We start from the raw sequence: 20,018 nt of genomic DNA on the forward strand, positions 1-20,018 counted from the left end.
ATCACATAACTTACAGACAGTGGTGGAAGACAATGAAGTAAAAGTCCTGCATTTGAAATTCTACTTAAGTAATTGTCCTCTTCCTTTATGCTCCAAAAATGTGGTTACATTTTCATATAGATATGTTTGTTTTGTGGAAATCAAACTTGCATATTGTCCATCATTGATCTGAAACAGACACTGGTGACTTCCCAATTACAGTGATGGCTTAGGACAACTGGAATGAGATGTAATATTAGTGTATCTGCATAAGTACTGTACTTTATATGAATGTCTTTGTGTACATATCATATATTTTACAATACAATAAAAAATAAAAAAGTACAGAAGTATTATCAACAAAATGTACCTAAAAGTTTAAAAAGTAAAAGTACTTGTTAAGCAGAATTGCTTACGTAAGTAAATGTACTTAGTTACATTCCACCACTGGATACAGATGTGTGTGCACATCTGTATGCTGCTTAGTTTTTATGAAGCCCGTGTTTCATCTCTTCTCTTCTCTTCCATCTCACGCTCTTTCTGTTTGTGTTCGTCAGCATTAAAAGAAAAAACATGTCAAGAAGTTTATCTGTTCATTTTCAACACATGAAGGGATTGTTTTTCTCTTTTCTTCTTCTTCTCTTTTTTTAAAGGGGAGTGTCTGTCTGCCCCGTCATGGCCCCTCCCTCTCTGTTGATGGTGCTGATGGTGGTTGCCATGGCAACTGGGGCCCGTTCAGCCAGCGAGGAGAATGAACTGGATTATGGGTACTGGAACTACAGAGAAGGAGGTAAATGATGAGCCTCTGTTTGATCTTGGGGCCTGTAAATCACTAAAATGTTTGAAGTTGTGAATTATAAAGATCTTTATTGGTGAACTGAATGAAATACAGCAATTGAAGAAACTCTGCAGAGATTAGATAACTATTTGGAGCTTAAAACCATTGTAACACTTGTTTTTCTGGGTGGCCAATAATATTCATGAATTTCCTTAAATCGAAGCCTGATGGTGTTATGTTTTGGTTTCAGCTGATCGTGTGAACGTGGCCTCAGTGCGCAGTGTGACCAGAGTTTTAGACGCCTGGGGAAAACGCATCTTCAGTGAGATCAAGACTTTATTGCACTCTCAGCCCAGCACACTGCTGCCTGACTACTCCAGGTAACTTTAACACCTGCACCACCCCCTAATATATCCTAAAACATGCTGTCTGAGCAGCCTTAGCATGGTTTATTCTGCTCCATCACTTCTTCGAAGACATTCTTTGTGACTTCATCATTAGATAGTTCCTGTTCATACATTTACTACAACTATTTCTACTACAGCTATTAGCTAGGTCTGTCCTTTAGTCCCTAATGAGCAGCTTGTGTCAGCAGAAGGAGCACAATCTTTTAGGTTTTGTTACCATTCATTTGCTTTTATGCAAACATAAAAGAACAAACACAAGCCATTCATTTGCGCACAAAAAAAACCAATCTAAAACACAAAATTACATGACCTGAAGAAGGGTTTACTATCTACAATTACACACAAATTACACATGATGGGTTATTAAAGGCTGATTCAGATTTTTTTTTTAAATTGATTTGATTTTTGGACTTGATGTATTAAAATTAAGCTGTAAACAAGTAAAAAAGGAGATTTAGTATTTTTCCACCAGAATTATATTGTATATTATATTCCTGGAAGTGTGGAGAAGTCTTTAAAACAGCTTTTATCTCAGATAGGGAGATAAAATCTACACAAAAGCTGAGGCTCAAAGTTCATTCTTGACCTTGGAAATAGCAGTTGACAAAACACCACAAGGTCTATTTAGTTGCTTTTCTGAAGCTTTCAATCATACCACATGGTCTTCGTCAGCAGATATGTTACACAGTTGTCATAGAACTGTATATTTTAAAATTTAAGCTTTTAAGCCAAGATAGACAAGTCTTCCTGAAAATGGAAATGTTAATTTACAATTCCATGACAACTGGACAAACTCTATCTGCTGATGAAGAAGACACGGTATGAGTGAAAGCTCCAGAAAAGCTACTAAATGGACTGTATGGGGATATTTTCTACAACTACAGAAAATATGATGGTTAAGTAAATAAAGAAAAAATATGGAAAAAATATAAAATAATCACAACATTTCAAATAGTTTTTTGGACTCGTGGTTTCATGACTAAAGTTTTAAAACTAAAACCTGGCTATGGTCCTGACGTCATTACGTTATCCTTGCAGCCTGTTTAATGTTAGAAAGTGATATTAAAGAATATAATAGGAGAGTGAATGAGAGTGTTGTTTTAATACATGAGCATTGTAATGCAATAATGATGGACAACGTTCCTGCTGATGTTAAACAATGGATTTCTTACATTAGCCTATATAATATTTACAGAACCTGTTTCTGTGTCTCACACAGCCACAAATCTCCCCACTCTTCACTTCCCTCCATCACCTTCTTACGACACACTGTTCCTCCAGGTTGTTCCCGGATGTTGTAATATCTTTGTTCAGGTCATATATTCATATATTGTTCGCAGCTCCATCAGAGTTGAGATCAATATTTCTTTATAAATGTGTGAGTTGTTGTGTGAAGCTGAACCTCCTCTGTTCGTCCTGCAGGGTGCGCCCTCTGTCCGAGTCCGTCAACGACCTGTTCAGAGAAGTCTCCCTGCTGCGCCGGCGCATCACCGAGCTCTCTCGTCGCCTAGCAACCCTGGAACCGTTCCTCCGTCACCACGGCTACCGGGAGGTGGGGGAGGAGGAGGTGGGAGGCGGCCGGGTTCTGGCACCTCAGAGCCTGAGAGGAGAGGTGGCGAGCATGGCCCGGTACGCCCAGAGGACCGCGGGGAGGACGAGTCCGCCGAGGGGGAGCCGGGTGGTGAGGAGGAGACGGGTGAGAGTCCTCAAGAAAGGGGGAGTGAAGCTGGTTCAGAGAGAGAGAGACTGACTGATGGAGGTTGGGGAAGTTTGTGGCTGTGAGACACAGAAACAGGTTCTGAGAATGTTATATAGACTAATGTAAGAAATCCATTTTTTAAACTGTATAGATTTCATTTTTGTAAAATAACAATGATACATAGACACTGCTTGTCCTGTGAGATCAGGAGTGATGATTAGCGTTTGTATTAGTCAATAGATAACTCATATCATTAATAAACTCTCAGTTTTATCACTATTTTGTTGTCCAGCTCTTAATGTCAGATTGAGCTTAAAGTGAGGACACACACAGAAATACAAACCTCTATAAAACACTATAAATCTGTTATTAGCCTATATCACATTTGTTACCAGTTCCAGTGCTTATTTCTGCACAACAACATCCTCAAAATGTGTATTTTTTCCAGCTTGACAACAAAAAATTCTCAACACAAGGTCCAACTTACTTGTTTGGTTTCAACCACATCTCATGGCCTTCCTCAGCAGATGGAGTTGCTCACTTCTTATGGAGACACTTTAGTTGTTATCACGTGATGTGTTTTTTCTCTCCTTTTTGTTTATTGGCACATAAACAATTATGGAGACGCCAAGTATTCAGTATTAATTTAAGAAATAATTCACCAACTACCCTGTTTGTCATGATTGACAGACAAAGACTTTGTGATGAAAAGTGGCTTTATGAAATTAAATTTAAAAAATGAAATGCAATAATCTCTGTATTGTGAGAAGAAGCAGGATAAGAATGGTGTGATTTTTAATAGATGTACTGGATTATTTCACATCTTCATGATTATATAATATAGTTTGCCTTTATTTATAAATATGATAATTTATTTCATTATTTCTTATTTATTCAGTTAATACTGAACACTTTGGGTCTCCCATATACAAACAGCATAAACACAGAACAAACAATATGACAGAAGATGCCAAGAAGCCACAGGCATGCACAGTGGACTCCCCTTAAAGGGACCTATTTTTCACATGAAGTTGGGTTTACTTTCGTGAGGAGTACTACTCAGCCCGTTAAAACAGTTGTATGATGTCTTCTGTGGCTCTGTAGGAGCTTTGTAAAGTTAAAACAAAAACCCGGATGTCATCAGGGTTATCACGGATTGGGCTCGAGATTTAATGGCCACGGCACACCAATGAAACATTCTCCAACAAACACAGATGTTTTTTTGGTGTGCCATGGCTGTCTGTCCTTGTTTGGAATTGTTTGGAGATGTTTGTGTCGTAGTGTACGAACCAGAACCCACAAACGCAGAACACAAAGAGTAGATGAGGTAAGTCAGTATTTATTCAAACAGGACAATGAATGAATATAGTCTTTTGTCAAGGGTGTAGCCAGGGCCATCCACTGTAGCTCTCAAGGACGCGGTGAGCCCAACCCAGGGCGGACTGCACAGATCCTGGAACGGAGAGTGGTGAAGTGTGCTCTGACCGGGAGTGGGTCTGGCGATGCTAGGCCAGCAGCAGATCCGTAGAGTGGCGAGGACCGGCTCCAATTGGCACGGGAGGTGTCATTGGTGGAGCCGAGGATACCGCTGGTTAGCTGGCAGAGCTGGAAGTCCACTGATTGGCCGGCAGAGCAGGGAGACCACTGGGTAGCTGGCAGAGTCGTGACAAGACAGGCAAACAGGTTGGCAGAGATCTGCGAGGTGATGTGGCTGTGATCACCGGCGAGAGGGATGTCTGCGGCAGAAGCAAACCAGAGTTCACAAAGGGCAAAATAACTAGACAGAGCTACAACAGTACTTAGCTGTATGAAGCGTGGAGCCGTTGCATAGGGTCGTACAAGTATACGAAGATGATCTGGCACTGGTAATGAGGAAGAGCCCGGTTTTTATGCTGACTGAAGACTGATGACTAATTGGTGTCAGGTGTGCCAGTGATCAACAGCAGGCGGGAGCCCAGGAAGCCAGACCAGGAAACACATACACACAGACACACACTACAGACAAACGGTGGATACACAAGACACACAGGGAGAGGGAAACTGCACTGGATTCTGCAGGGATCACACGGCATGGTGACTGACCGTGACAGTACCCCCCCCCTTAATGGGAGCCTACTGGCGACCCTCCAGGCTTATCTGGATGGGTTCGTGAAAGTCCCTTACCAACCGTAGGTCGAGGATGCGAGAGCGTGAAACCCAGGACTGGGCTGGGAAGAGTGGTGGCTGATACCCTGAAGAGGACTCAAAGGGAGAGAGACCAGAGGCAGTACAGGTAAGACAATTGTGTGCATACTCGAACCAGGGAAGTTGGGAGCTCCAGGATGATGGGTTGGTGGCAGCCACACAGCATAACACAGCCTCAAGGTCCTGATTGACCCTTTCTGTCTGGACGTTGGACTGGGGGTGGAATCTGGAAGAGAGACTGATGGTGGCTCCCAGGGCTAGACTGAAAGCTCTCCATACCTGAGAGATGAATTGAGGACCTTGGTCAGATACAATGTCAAGGAATTCCGTGGAGGCGACCTGTAGAGATCAGGAGATCCGCTGTTTCTTGAGCCAATGGGAGTTTGGGAAGTGCCATGAAATGCACTGCTTTCGAGAACCGGTCAATGAGGATGGTAGTGTTGCCCTGAGAGGATGGTAACCTGGTAACGAAATCTTGGGCAATGAGTTGTTGGAGTAATCCTGCAGGTGGTCGATGGGAGGCTTTACCGCAAGCACAGACTGAACATGCAGCCACAAAGGCCCGGGTATTCGCCTCCATGGTAGCCCACCAAAAGTGACGTTTCATCAGAGAGAGGGTGCGAGTCATGCCTTGTTGGCATGCGAAGCGGGAGTTGTGGGACCACTGGAGCACCTGGGAGCGAGTAGCATCAGGGACGAACAGGCGATTAGGGAGGCCGTCACCAGGGTTGGTTTGGTCACGCTGTGCCTCCTTGACTACCGACTCAATCTCCCATGTCAGGGCGGCCACCACGCAGGTAGCAGGGAGAATGGTGTCGGGTTTGGGGTTAGTATCCAGAAGGTGGTCCTGGCGGGATAAGGCATCGGGCTTGATATTCTTAGATCTGGGACGGTAAGTGAGAGTGAAGTTGAAACGCCTGAAGAACAGAGCCCAGCGTGCTTGGCGGGAGTTGAGCATCTTTGCCGTTTGAATGTATTCCAGGTTCTCATCCACACAATAAAAGGTTGCTCCGCTCCCTCCAGCCAGTGTCGCCATTCCTCTAGTGCCAGTTTCACTGCCAAGAATTCCCAGTTCCCAACATCGTAGTTCTGCTTGGCAGGGTTGAGGCGTCGGGAGAAGAAGGCGCAGGGATGGAGTCTCTGGTCGGTGTCGGAGTAATGAGAGAGCACCGCCCCTACCCCCACATCTGAGGCATCCACCTCTACAGTAAACTGTCTTTCGAGGTCAGGTTGGACAAGAATGAGCTTCTGGGTTCCAGGAGTAGGGAATCTTGGATGAGGTGAGTCTGGTGAGGGGGGCGGCCAAACAGCTGTAATCTCAGATGAAGTGGTGATAGAAATTGGCAAACCCCAGGAAACGTTGCAGCTGTTTGCGACTCATGGGTGTTGGCCATTCCAAGACCGCTTTAATCTTTGCCGGGTCTGGTCTCATTTGGCCACTCTCGAGGATGTACCCGAGGAAGCTCACTGAACTGGTATGGAACTCGCATTTCTCGGCCATAACAAACAATTTGTTCTCCAGGTATATATGGGTTATGTAGCTGGGTTTGTCCCGCGAGAAGATGAGGATATCATCTAAGTAGACGAAGACGAAACGTTTCAGGAAGTCCCGAAGTATGTCATTGACGAGAGCCTGGAAGACGGCTGGGGCGTTAGTGAGTCCAAAAGGCATGGCCAGATATTCAAAGTGGCCCAGCGGGGTGTTGAAAGCTGTCTTCCACTCATCTCCTTCCCATATCCGGACCAAGTGATAGGCGTTCCGGATATCGAGCTTGGAAAAGACAGTGGCACCGTGAAGAGGTTCAAAGGAGAATTGATGAGAGGTAGGGGATATTATTTTTTAACAGTGATCTGATTGAGTCCTCTGTAATCTATGCACGGCCACAGAGTTTTGTCCTTCTTGGCCACAAAAAAGAAGCCTGCCCCCACTGGTGAGGAGGATTTCCGGATGAGCCCTGCCTGTAATGAGTCCTTAATGTAGCTCTCCATCGCTTCCCGTTCAGGTCGGGACAGGTTGTACAGGCGGCTAAATGGAAGAGTGGATTCAGGGATGAGGTCTATGGCGCAGTCATATGGACGGTGTGGTGGCAATGACAGGGCGATGTCTTTGCCGAATACTTGTTTCAAATCATGGTATTCTTCCGACATCAGAGTCAGATCCAAGGGCTCCGAGTTCAGGGGGAGGAGTGCTGCCCTCTGGTGGAGACCAAGTGGATTGCAAGCAGGTGGAGAGGCAGTAGGAGCTCCAACTCAGAATTCTCTCGGTGGACCAATTGATGTATGGGTCATGTTGCCATAACCATGGGAACCCCAGAACAAGCGGTGTGTTGGGAGATGAGATGAGCTGAAACTGAATCTTCTCCCAATGATTTCCGGAAAGCACCACAGACACGGGGACAGTGCGATGGTAACTTGGCCTAAAGAGCTGCCATCGAAAGCCTCCACTGTATGAGGCAAACCTAGAGTCTCTGTGGGAAGGCCAGCTTGTTGAACTAATGCCAAGTCTAAAAAGTTGTCCTCAGCTCCAGAATCTATGAGAGCTAACAGGGGTAGTGACCCCTGTTGATGGTAGCGGGTAGCCGGGACTTGCAGATGAGGTGGGCCTGGTTTATGGGGGTTGTTAGGGCTCACCAGAACCCCCACTGCAACTGGCGAGCCTATTCTTTTGGTCTCACAGGGCATGTACTCAGAAAGTGTCCTCTTTTGCCACAGTACAGGCATTCCTCTGCTGCCCGTCTGCGGGTGCATTCCGCTGGCGTCAGAGGGGTCTGACCTAGTTGCATAGGCTCGGCTTCAGGAATAGCCGGAGGTTGTGGGTGTGGCCCCGTGGTCAGGGTTTGGGTCCCATGGTCTGGTGTGAGGGGGAAGCACCGTGTTGCGTGAATGTTGAGTGAGGGAATGGCTGGTGCGCTCCTGGCGTCTCTTGCGTATGCGGTTGTCCTTCCTAATGCATAGTGAAATCATGGTGTCCAGGCTGGCGGGTTCATCCCGAGCTGCCAGCTCGTCTTTCATTTGTTCATTTAGTCATTGTTCAAATGCACTGATCAACGCTTTCTCATTCCATCCTGAGTCGGCTGCCAGTGTGTGGAATTCCACCAAATAATCTGCCACACTCTGGGTCCCCTGGCTGATCCGTAACAGTTGCCCTCCGGTGTGTCCAGTGGCGTCTGGGTGATCGAAGACACTAATCATTCTTTCCACAAAATCAGCCAGGGAAAATGACGAAAGGGGTTGGCTAATGTGAATAGTCTCCGCCTAGGCCAACGCTCTTCCCCGTAGTAACCCCACAATGTAATGCAATGTAATTTACCTTGGATTGGTCGGAGGAAAATGTGACGGGACGCTAGCAGAAAACCAGGGAACACTGCAGCAGGAAGTCCCGGCACCTGGTAACGTCCCCGGTGAAGGGGTCTCGGTCCGAAGCGTAGGAATCCCTCAGTGCTGTTGAGGACGGTGGGTTAGCGGGAGTAGCCGGCGGAGATGATGCCATGGGGACTGTAGCTGAGAGCTGGGTGGTTAACCTGGAAACCTGGTGTGTGAGTTGTGTGATCTGGGTGACCATGGCCTGGTTGCTGTCAGAGAGTGCCCGGAGAACCTGCTCATGTTGCCCGAGGAGAATCCCTTGGCTGGTTAGCGTTTGGTGGAATGGCTCTACTTCCGGGTTGATATCTGCTGGGTCCATTGTGGCCAGATTGTTCTGTCGTAGTGTACGAACCAGAACCCACAAATGCAGAACACAAAGAGTAGATGAGGTAAGTTAGTATTTATTCAAACAGAGGACAATGAATGAATATAATCTTTTGTCAAGGGTGTAGCCAGGGCCATCCACTGTAGCTCTCAAGGACGCGGTGAGCCCAACCCAGACTGCACAGATCCTGGAATGGAGAGCGGGTAGGTGTGCTCCGACCGGGAGTGGGTCTGGCGATGCTAGGCCAGCAGTGGATCTGTAGAGTGGCAAGGACCGGCTCCGATTAGCACGGGAGGTGTCATTGGTGGAGCCAAGGATATCGCTGGTTAGCTGGGGGAGCCAGCGGAAGACCGCTGGTTGGCCGGCAGAGCAGGGAGACCACTGGGTAGCTGGCAGAGCCGGGACAAGACAAGCAAACAGGTTGGCAAAGATCCGTAAGGTGACGTGGCTGTGATCACCGGTGAGAGGGATGTCTGCGGCAGAAGCAAACCAGAGTTCACAAAGGGCAAAATAACTAGACAGAGCTACAACAGTACTTAGCTGTATGAAGCATGGAGCCGTTACGTAGGGTCGTACAAGTACACAGAGACGATCTGGCACTGATAATGAGGAAGAGCCGGTCTTTATGCTGTGGAGACTGATGACTAATTGGTGTCAGGTGCGCCAGTGATCAACAGCAGGCGGGAGCATGGGAAGCCAGACCAGGAAACACATACACACAGACACACACTACAGACAAACAGAGGACACACAAGACACACAGGGAGAGGGAAACTGCACTGGATTCTGCAGGGATCACACGGCATGGTGGCTGACCACGACAGTTTAGTCAGATTCAACATGTTCAATCCCTGTCTGTCTGTGTTTGATGAAGTTTGGTCAGTATGTCATGCTGTCGAACGGAGAATTACCCTGACAGTACACATATGGTACGTGTATCCATAGCAATGCAGCTCGCGTATGCCCAGTAAACTCACTGGACCCGCTGTGTATTTGTTGTCGTTGTTGTGTTAAGTGAGGTGATTTATCTGATATGGCTTCGTTTTGGACCTTGGAAAGATAGGAACTCTTGGTAGAGCTGTGGGAATAAAAAAAAAGCTGTATGAAGTGTCATTTCAGCGATTTTCCAACCGAAACTGTCGGATGAAAGCAATCGAAGAGATTGCTGAAAAACTCGGGATTAATAGAAGTGGGCTAGTTAGTGAACTCTCCCACTTAGCAATAGACGTCATTTCAACATCGCCTCTGTAATTTAGCTCTGATATAGACCAGGAGTTTTTGGGCTACTTTCTTCCACTTTCTTCATGAGTCGTTTCTGATTAACTGAACTAGCTGGTGAACGGCACAAAACTAGTAACGACTCATTCATTACTAATTACTTAAACATTAGACACACACTTACAGCAGAACATGTGTGGTTCACTGAAGGCCGAGTTTCCTGAAAAGTTATGTGAAGAAGACGAGGCCTTCAGTTTCAAAGGTTGAGGTCATTTTTGAAGTCAACTGTTTGACCTGTTAAGTTTGGTCAACTATCTAGTTTGGACTTGTTAACTCAGTGTACCGTGGGCAGTTAGTTTTGACAACTGGCAACATTAAAATGTTCCCTGTTGGAGAAATTTTGATTGGTGTGACATGGGCTTTAAATTATTTACAGAAAGTCTGCGTTACAAACTGGAGCTGTGGGAAGATTTACCAGCAGACGCTTTTGGGGTGCATTGTGGGAAATGTAGGATCCAGTGTTTTTGAAGCTTATATTGATATCTCGGCCTCTAACCTACTTCTCCGATTCTTTTTAAAATCTGTCTCTTGTGAGTCTCCCAACTTCATGAAAGTGCAATGCTAGAGTGCAATGCTAATTGCTGGAGTTCCACTTTAAAAAACTATATAAAAACATACATTGAGAAAAAACATTCATTACTACAAAAAAAGCCTTTCTGATTTCACCAGTGTCCACGAGACAAGAAAGAAAATGACTTACAGTACTTCATGTACGCCTTAAATTTAGTTTTGATTTTCCAGTAGCATCTATCATCACCATGCTTTGTTTCTTTGCCTTAAACTCCAGTAATAAATGAACTGACAGGAAAATATTAGAGAAAACAAGTCCATACTCTCATCTACCTGTGCACCACATCATAAACTATATACAATAACCGGGGGATGCCATGTTTTTGCCACAGGGTGTCAGTGCTTGCCTGCTGCCATAATCAGATGTGTGACATTACAACTGATTTGGCTTGATCTTTTGTTTTTGCTCAGCTGAAGTCAGGAATGGTCCTCGTAGGCCCAGCAGGGGGTGCCTATTATCTGCTCACATAATTATACTGTTTGTTTGCTTATGGTGATCGTGTGTGTGTGCATGTTGTGGGCACAGGCATCCGAACTTTATGCCTTCATTAAAACTTTGCGAAGTGTTTCTACAGCAACCAGTTTCTCTCTGCTTCTCGTCTACAACTCCACCACATACTGCAGTGTGGCTTTTTTTTCTCTCTCACTTTCTCTCATTTTCAACCTGCATCTGCACACTTGCCGCTTGTCAATTCCTCTTTTTGGTTTCCCTGTGATTCCCCTTCATGTGTTTCAACTCGATTTTTTTTCTCCATCATACTGTAATATGTACATCAACCACCCCTCTGCCTCTTTATTTCTCTTCCCTTCCTTCTCTTTTTCTCTCCTCTCTACGTTGCTATGTGTGGGCGTTAAGCTCAGGCTGTACTTTCCATTTTGGTATTGTATTGTAATGCATTGTTGCATCCAATCCAGTTAAGACGCTGTGGGAATACTGTATAAATCGCTCTCTTTCTACACTCCCCCCCGCCCCATACACACACACACACACCCGCCTCCTCCTCCTCACCCCTCATCCCTCCCCATCTCTGGAAAAAGAGCCAGTTGCTAGGTAACAGTTAATTGTCAAGAAGTAGTTACATGTGTTGCAATGCATCCCGAGGTTGTTGGGTTGGTGTAAGGAGCGAACAAGTAAGCAGAATAGACGGCTGAGAGAGAAAATAGTAAAGATTTTTTTTTTAAGAAGCAGGAGCTAAAACTGATTAAAAGATTATTTCTACCGCCTCACTTCGTTTTGTGTCAGCATCTGAGACTGCAGATGTTAAAATTCTCCCACCGAATCTATACACAAGGCATCAGTACATTTTCAAACCTGCAGTTTCTTTAAATAACTCAACTGTTGCTGGACAAGGCTTTCTGAGTAAAGAGAGAGTCTGAGGAGTGAGGGGGAGTTTTTTTGGGTGTGGGGGGCTTTGATCTCTGCAGCTCAACTCAGTTTGCATTACTTCTTCCTTCCCTCAATCCCCCCCACCCCTCCTTCTCTCGCACCACCTTTTATCCTCAAGCCTCTTTATTTATTTTCTCTTTGGTCTACAAAAACACTTGTCCAACATGGTGGGTAATATCAATCTCACATGATGAGAGAGGCCTGTTTATGAGAAGACAGAGAGGAACAAACAAAAAGATGCAATGAAAGAGCAGAAGATGACAGTGCAGTCATTATCTCAGATCCACTGATGACCTATGGGACATAATTATATGATCTGTTACAATGTGTACTCAGTGCATTTGAATGTCAAATACAAACACGAAACACATGAGAAGAGTCCTGTTGCTTGCTGCCAACCTGTGACATGAAATGATAACAAAAAAGTGCTGTAAATAAAAGAACAAGACAAACAAGTTTGAGATTTCTTATTTTTTATTAATACTCAACACTTTTATTCCAAAGAGACAGAAGAATAATATTTCTCAGCACTTATTTTCACATTGACTGTGTTTAATCTCATTTTCAATATTACTAAATATTCAATCAAATTTGAAATACTCTCTTCACACAAGTAATTTCTCTCCATACAAAAAATGCGAGGGTGAACTAGATTTTTGTGGTATGTACATTTTTCACAATCTGTACAGCTCAGGGGGTGGAGTTGTTCAATCTTCTGTGGCAAACACAAAAACAGAAGATTATCCAAAGAGGGGAAAAAAACGAGACTACCTTGTAAAAATGCAATAGATAATCTATTGTGCTTTCTGTGTACCAATGAATGATGGTGCTTTACAATTTTCCCTTTGAGAAAACAACCTTCTTAGCTGGTCTTGGACCCAATCCAAAAAGAAAATCAAAACACATCAACAAACCTTGACTTATTAAATGTGCACATTATCTGTGTAATAATAAATGACTGCACATATCCTGGCCTGAAGTCGGTACAAAAGCAATTTTGCAAGGGGACCTACGAATCAAAGATTTATCCCAAATAGATCTATTCTCTGGCATTTTGTACAGTTTTTATCAAAAGTCCATGAGCGTGAGGTAAAGTATTTACATATTGGTTTATAATACACGTACAATAAACAGTTATCTCTCACACGCACTCTGTCTCTCTTCCATATGAGCACACACAGAGGTAATCAAGCATATGTATTCAGGCACATACAATAACAGAAATAATGAAACGTACTGAGATATTTAAAGGAAAAAAATAGGAAAAGTAGTTGAGACGAAGAAGGCTTCTTCAGTGACAATGAATGTATTAACCAAGACCTCAACCTTGTTTAAAAGCATTTACACAAACTATCAAGAAAATTAATCTTTGAATATAATATTAAAAAAATGTTTTCTATCCTAGTGAAATTTGTAATCAAATTTAGCCATATTTAATTAAGTATAACCAAAATTTAGACTGTTAGATTGGTGTCTTCTCTTGCACAAAAAAGCACGCACACACACACACACACGCACACACGCCTACAGTACTACATGGATCATCAGTACCAATGAAATTGATAAAATTCCAAATATTTTTCAAAAACGCCCATTTTTTTCTGGGCTGAAAGTTAAGATTAAAAAACAGAAAAAAATAAAAAAATTAAGTGTATACATGCAAGTCCTCACAAACACTAGAGACCCCCTAGTATCATACATACTGACTTGTCAACCAAGAGAAGGAAAGTCTTCTAAAGTTTTGACTGGGATGTACAACAAACTAAATATTGGATCCATTCAGTCAGATTGTGCTTAGGTATTAGAATTTGGTTTGGCGAAACGACTAAAAGTCAGGTTTAAGTGACAATAAATAACTGGAAATGGAGAATAGTTGTCATAAATTGCAACTTATAATATTTTAATGGTAGAGAGGGCTGTAAATCAAACACAACTTATATGTTTGTCTTTTTAATGTGTTAGAGCAGAGGACCGGTGTGTCTGATGTTGTGGATTTGGGAGCCACCTTTTGATCAAAATAACTACGAGTCCATCAGTAACAAAGGCAAAGCTTTTTACTAAATGTACCACCTGCTTTTAGGACACTGTTTACTTTCTTCTGCCTCCTTCCTCTTTTATTCTTTTTTTCTCAAATGTCTGCAGGTGACACAATCCACACAGGACCTTGGACTTGAGGGCAAATTCTTTCCTTCATCAAAATCTCAGCATGTGAAACAGATTATGGTCCAGTAGAGGGAGAAATCAAGGTTACAATACATACTGAAATAATTTTTTATGTTGTGTTTGGTGAAAAAATGAGTTTGCACAACATAATGGGAGAAATGATGACCGAGTCCACACAGGGATAGACTTATATATCCTGGCTGTCTTGTTCGGACAGTAAGAAAATAGCTTAAAGGAAAAGTTTGACATTTTGGGAACTACGGTTATTCATTTCCTTGCAGAGATAGATGAGAGGATTGTTACCACTCTCATATCTGTGTTAAATATGAAGCTACAGCCAACAGCCTGCTAGCTTAGCTTTGCCTGGAAGAAAAGCCTGTAAACGGGGAAACAACTACCCTGTCCAAAGGTAATAAATTCCGCCTACCAGCACCTCCAAAGCTTACTAACTAACATTATATTTTGTTTGTTTAATCTGTACAAAAACCAAAGGTTTTGTGGGAGGTTACGTGTAGGACTATTTCTTGGCTGATTGGTTGCATGGCAACGTCAGGTGATGACAAGAAAGTCCTGTAGATAACCCTCCAAAATGTAATTTTTACGCTTTGTTTTTTGAATGGATTAAACAAACAAGATATAACGTGTTGTTCAGTGAGCTTTAGAGGTGCTGGTAGACAGATTGTTACCTTTGAAAAGAGCCAGGATAGCTGTTTACCCCTGTTTCCAGTCATAATGCTAAGCTAAGCTAACCGGCTGCAGCTTCCTAAGTACTGTACAGGCATGACAAAGACATCAATCTTCTGATGTAACTCTCAGCAAGAAAGCAAATAAGCGTATTTCCCAAAACATCAAACTATTCCTTTAAATAACACTATTCAGTAGTTGTATAGTGATTACAAATATTCTGTACTATTTACCCCATTTCTAAGCTAGAAACACTTGTCTTTGTTAGAAAAATGACGAAATGAAATGACATGCTATAAAGGTGTAAAGTAAATTATGAATAATTTCAAGACTAAATCATGAGATTATTTGGGACTGTGTACTAGCGTGGTTGAAATTATGAGGCTGCTGTGGTCCTTTACACCAGCAGAGTGAAAATGTTCAACACTTGTACTCCTCTCATCATTCAAATGTGACCATCTAATACAGCAGGCAGGGCTCATAGCCGTAATCATCAAATAATTAACGTGCCAGGCTGCTCATCCCAGCAATGGAGGCCTTACTCTGACCATTATGTTCCTGTCCTAAACAGCAAAACTGTCACGGACAATTGAGTCAGACCCACTGAAACGCGACGAGAGCAACAAGTGGACATTAAATGTGATTTACATGTATTTAATGGATAGATGGTTCCTGGGTCATCTGTTATGGAAAAAAAATGAACAGTGGGGTTTAAGGAGGTGAAGAATGATAAAGCTTATTGAGCTTCTTAGTAAACGATTTAAAGGAAATTAGATTCATTGTGGAGTTAATAGTAAAAGAAGAAGCTTCCATATTTTATTTCTAAATCGTATTTCTTCACATACAGTGGCACCGCTCTGTCGTATCAGACTTTTGGAGGGAACAGGAATGTTCATCTATCATGGCACTGTGGTTTTAACCCTTGTAATCCTGCTGTTGGTTACTTTTATTGTTGGGGATTTATGTAGGAATTTAAGCTTCTTCGACTGCAGTAATTCCTATGTTTTGCTTTGTATTATAAAATCTGTTAAATGCCTAAGAGTCTGTTATGTTCATGAAACTCTACCCACATACCAGACATTTTCACTCTCAAATCACTTGACTAATTGTTTGCAGGTGGATCTGTCTACCGACAGAACAGATCTTTTGTTTATTAATCTTTTAAGGCACATCCAGCTCAAAATGTGAGATCCATTTGGTACTGCCGAGAAGAAAAACGAGAGGAAACGGCAAATCAGTATGATGATGTTGCTTCTGCAGCTGAAAAAAAAGACCTTCTTTGCAAATGTACTGAGTACATGGAATGTACTTAGCAAGTCATGCCTTTCACATACACTTCACAGCACTCAAAAGTAAGAAAAGTATAAAAAATCAAACATGAAGAATTAATAGCAAAGAAGAGTCCAAATTACAGGAACCCCAAAAAACTGGTCTACCAGTCTCCTGTAATATTGGTAAGCTAAGAAAGAATTAACATCATACAAATATGTAACATGAACTATTTAAATAAATAAAATTGAAAAACAATCCAAACCAATCATCATTAAACACTGGAATAATATTCAATAATATTATCAACATTATCAATACAATTATTATTAGTTTACCCTGTTACTTCAACCGAAGCATTAATTTCTCATTCATGATTGTATTTCCGTTGCTAAACAAAATGTTTGTTTTGGTGTTAAAGAACTGCAGGAGGGAGGGAAAGACAATGAGCATGTGAAGAGAGCAGAGACGGGAGATTTTATTTCACTTTTTCCCTGCCCTCCCTATCTTTCTCTGAGTGTCGGAGCAGCACCAGAATCCTCTCTTCTCATTAAAAACTTGTCTCCCGCTGGACTTCACCACAGCTTAGCCTGCAGTGGCCTCTGCATCGTCCAAATTCTTTCCATTTAGTGGAGTGAGAACAACACACACAGTATCGTGTCTCCTCATTCTCTTCACACAGAGAGGTCATCAGCCGGTGCTGTTTCTCTCTTTTTTCCTATGTATGTTTTCTCTCTGTCACCCTCTTTTCTTCACCCACTTCATCTTCTCTCTCTCTCTCTCTCTCTCTCTTTCTTCCTCCATCTTCCCCCTCAGACGTCTGACTCAATGCTGGAGAGCTTTTCATAAACGTGTCCATTGCTGGCACCGTTGAAGGGTCTCTGTCCCTGCCCCAAACCTAACGTGTCCCTGCCCACAGGCAGTAGCTTGCTGGCCCCGTGGTGGTTCCCCATGGGCCCTCCCACCCCGCCCAGACACAGCTCTTTGGGGAACCTGGGGGCCACATTGGACATCACCCCAGCTGTGGCGGACGCGGGCAAATAAGAAGTCACTCCCATGGAGCTGCGGAAGTCCCCTCCTCCTCGGCTGTTGTTGAGAAGTTGCTGCTGCTGCTGCTGTTGCTGCGTCTGTGGCTTTTTGATGTAGTACGGTTTGGCACCGTGTAATAGACACTGGTCATCGCCGAAGGTTGGGATGAAGGGGTTCTGGTTCACCTTATCTGGGTAGAGAGATTTAGACAAGGAGTAAGTCCCGGCCCCTCTGCTACCACCACCATCACCACCACCACAGCCCCCACCTCCCATCATAGCTCTATCTCTGTCCCTCAGGTCTCTCTCCCCCACCGACCGCTGATGCAACCCACTTTCGCCTCCACGGAACAAACTGAAGGAGGAGCCTCCTTTCGCCCTATCCCCGCCTATTCCTCCGAACATGGAAGACTCCCTTTCACCTGCATACCTCTCAAACATGTGAGCATAAGGGCTGGGGCCCTCCATGAAGCGGTCTTTGTCTTTTAAGCTCACACTTCGGGGCTGGGGAAACTGCCCCCCAACACCCCCACCAACCCCTCCCATCCGGCCTGCCCCCTCCCTCTGCAGGTCCACAAATGTGTCATATGAGTGCTGCCTCCGTAACACCCTCCCACCTGGCCCTAGCTTCCTGCGCTGAGCCTGAGTTTGTGTTTGGCTGGGTCCTACGCTACTCTTCCCTCCAGCGAACACCATGTTATTATCCTCGCTGATGTTGTAAAGGTTGCTTGGCTGGATCTTACAGGAGTCACAGCGTTTGCAGCTAGCGGAGCTGGGGCGACTGCTGCTACCCCCAACCCCGCTAGCTGGGCATGTGCTGCCTCCTCCTATGCCTCCACCATGGTGACACACACTGTGGCAGTTACGACACTCCCAGTCACCCCCTGCTATGCCCCCCCCTCCTATCCCAGAAACCCCCTTCTCCCAGCAGGTGTGGGCCTGCTGCCCTGCCGACACTATGCCAAGCCCACCTTTACACTCCGGCTTCTTGCCTTTACTTTTGAGGAAGTCTTCTACAGGTACTAAGCTTTTACAGATACCACCACCACTACCACCGCCCACGCCGCTTCCTCCACTTCCACCCTCTTGCTCCCACTTGGCCTTGCCCTCCTTGGAGCGGAACTGGTCCGCATAGAAATCCCTCAGGTTCTCTTTGTCTTTGCGGAACAAGTAAGGTGAAGAATTACCCCCTCCTCCTCCCCTCTTCCGCTCCAGGGGAGGTGAGACCGTGCGGTGTGCCTGGGGCCCGTGGGGGAAGTGGTGGTGGACGGTGTGGTGGTGGGCTCTCCTCCTCAAGCCGCTCAGCTCTATCTCGTCCTGCTCCCGTCTGCACTTGGCCGAGGCTGGCCTCTTTTTCAGGCTGTCCCTGTACTGCTTACGCCGTTTGTTGTTGCCCTCCAGGTTGCCGTAGGTGACAGTGTGCGTAGAGATATCCGAAACATCAGAGCGAATGTTCCCATCATCACCCCCTGAGCCTCCCCCACCCCCACCACAGTACCTGTCATGACCCCCGATGAGCCCCGTGCTGGATGCGCCTCCTTTGAAAGAAAACCTCCCGTACACATTGTTTCCCTTGAACCCAACCTGGTTGGAATCCGCAGGGGTGTGGCCAGCAATCAGGTCAAATTTATTGGTATTCCTGTGAGTCATGGAGGGGCGGGGCTGGGTGGTGAAGATGGGTGCTACACCTCCCCCTAAACTGTCGCAATCGAACATGCCCCCCTCCAACGAGCTAGCGCTGCCTAAGCTACGCGGCCTATTAGGCGGGGGGCCGGACATACCCAGAGCCGAGGCCGGGTGGTGGTGCAGGTAATGGTCCTGGTACAGGTTGCTGTCCTTCAGGGGCAAGTTGCCAAAAGTCCTCTCCACCTCGCTGATGTAGTCACTGAACATGTTGTCCTCTGGCAGGTAGGGCGGCGCTGGCTTGCAGTCTACAGGGTGACCCACCAAGCTGCGCCGGTGTTCCTGGATATCATAGATAGCCGAGTCACGACCGCTGTGGCTATACTCCAGAGCGGCGTGCGGAGAGCCGTTAATGCCCGGGACAGCGGTCATGTCCTTGGCAGTGCGGAGCAACCGCAGGATGTTGGAGTGGGTGTTGTTCATGTTCTTCTTCATGGTGGCCGAGGGTGAATCTATGGTTGACTTGTTTTCCTCGATTTGTACCCCATGGATGCAGCTGTAGATACCCTGGAGTGTGAAAATTAGAAGAAAAGGGAGGTAGAAAGAGACAGAGAGGGTGAGACAGAGAGTGAGAGTGGTAAGGTATGAAGCCCAAGTGAGAAGAAAACAACAGTAAAATGTGTGCCAGTAGTAAGGAATCAAGAATCAAAGGGGATTTAATGTTAGAGAGAGGGAGCCAAACAACAGACAGAGAGAGAGAGAGAGAGAGAGAGAGAGAGCGAAAGAGAGGGAGAGACAGACAGAGGCAGAGAGAGGTTAATGCATTGCCATGTTCTCTCTGACCACCCTCTTGTTTACACACTATTAAACAGTAATAGGGGCTCAGTTCATAAATGACTTTTCTCAGGGGAACATGGACCCTCACAGCTGCTGCTCAGCACTCCACCTCAGACACCGAGAACTGAGGGAGAGGGGAATGAGCAGATCAAAGCCTTGATTGTTAACATAAGGGGTGCAATAAGCTCATGGTTGTGACCACCAATCAATAGCTTTAATCAATGTCATTTAAATTCAACTTTGTACCTCAGGATTGTTTTACTCTTTTTCCTTTCGTGAAAAAACATTCTCAAGGAAATGAATCACTTTGTAAAAGTTTGTCTGACTTTCTATCAATATCAGAGACACGTGAATTAACAATCATCTATTCAAAATGTCATTGTCCATCAGTGTGTGTGTTTGTTTTGGTTGGTTGGTAAGAGCAGCATTTTCAAGAGAGGGGAA

General features: G+C 44.8%; 2 protein-coding genes across 13 annotated transcripts in view; one reads left to right on the forward strand and one right to left on the reverse strand.

Annotated features, from left to right (window-relative positions):
- Positions 1 to 638: 638 nt before the first annotated feature.
- si:ch211-243a20.3 (uncharacterized protein LOC100151507 homolog) lies at positions 639 to 3,142 on the forward strand. Its single transcript, XM_044190048.1, has 3 exons — positions 639 to 769; positions 1,008 to 1,137; positions 2,587 to 3,142. The coding sequence occupies exons 1-3, from the start codon at positions 655 to 657 to the stop codon at positions 2,912 to 2,914; spliced, it is 573 nt and encodes a 190-aa protein (XP_044045983.1). The 5' UTR covers positions 639 to 654; the 3' UTR covers positions 2,915 to 3,142.
- Positions 3,143 to 12,426: 9,284 nt separating this feature from the next.
- Positions 12,427 to 20,018, reverse strand: part of grin2bb (glutamate receptor, ionotropic, N-methyl D-aspartate 2B, genome duplicate b) — a 95,820-nt gene continuing 88,228 nt past the window's right edge. For 10 of the 12 annotated variants that reach the window (XM_044190546.1, XM_044190545.1, XM_044190540.1 and 7 more), the window contains one exon: positions 12,427 to 19,304. In XM_044190546.1, coding sequence (XP_044046481.1) covers positions 16,899 to 19,304 — 2,406 coding nt within the window. In that variant the 3' untranslated portion in view covers positions 12,427 to 16,898. The remainder of the gene's footprint in view (positions 19,305 to 20,018) is intronic. The other 2 variants (XM_044190552.1, XM_044190551.1) reach the window with 2 other exon arrangements.

Source organism: Siniperca chuatsi, linkage group LG3, assembly GCF_020085105.1.
Source record: "Siniperca chuatsi isolate FFG_IHB_CAS linkage group LG3, ASM2008510v1, whole genome shotgun sequence".
Classification (NCBI taxonomy): Eukaryota; Metazoa; Chordata; class Actinopteri; order Centrarchiformes; family Sinipercidae; genus Siniperca; species Siniperca chuatsi.

Coding starts and splice junctions, on each gene's coding strand:
- si:ch211-243a20.3 (XM_044190048.1), top strand. CDS start 655: ATGGCCCCTCCCTCTCTGTTGATGGTGCTGATGGTGGTTGCCATGGCA. Junction 770..1,007: donor CTGGAACTACAGAGAAGGAG/GTAAATGATGAG, acceptor TTTTGGTTTCAG/CTGATCGTGTGAACGTGGCC. Junction 1,138..2,586: donor CTGCTGCCTGACTACTCCAG/GTAACTTTAACA, acceptor TTCGTCCTGCAG/GGTGCGCCCTCTGTCCGAGT.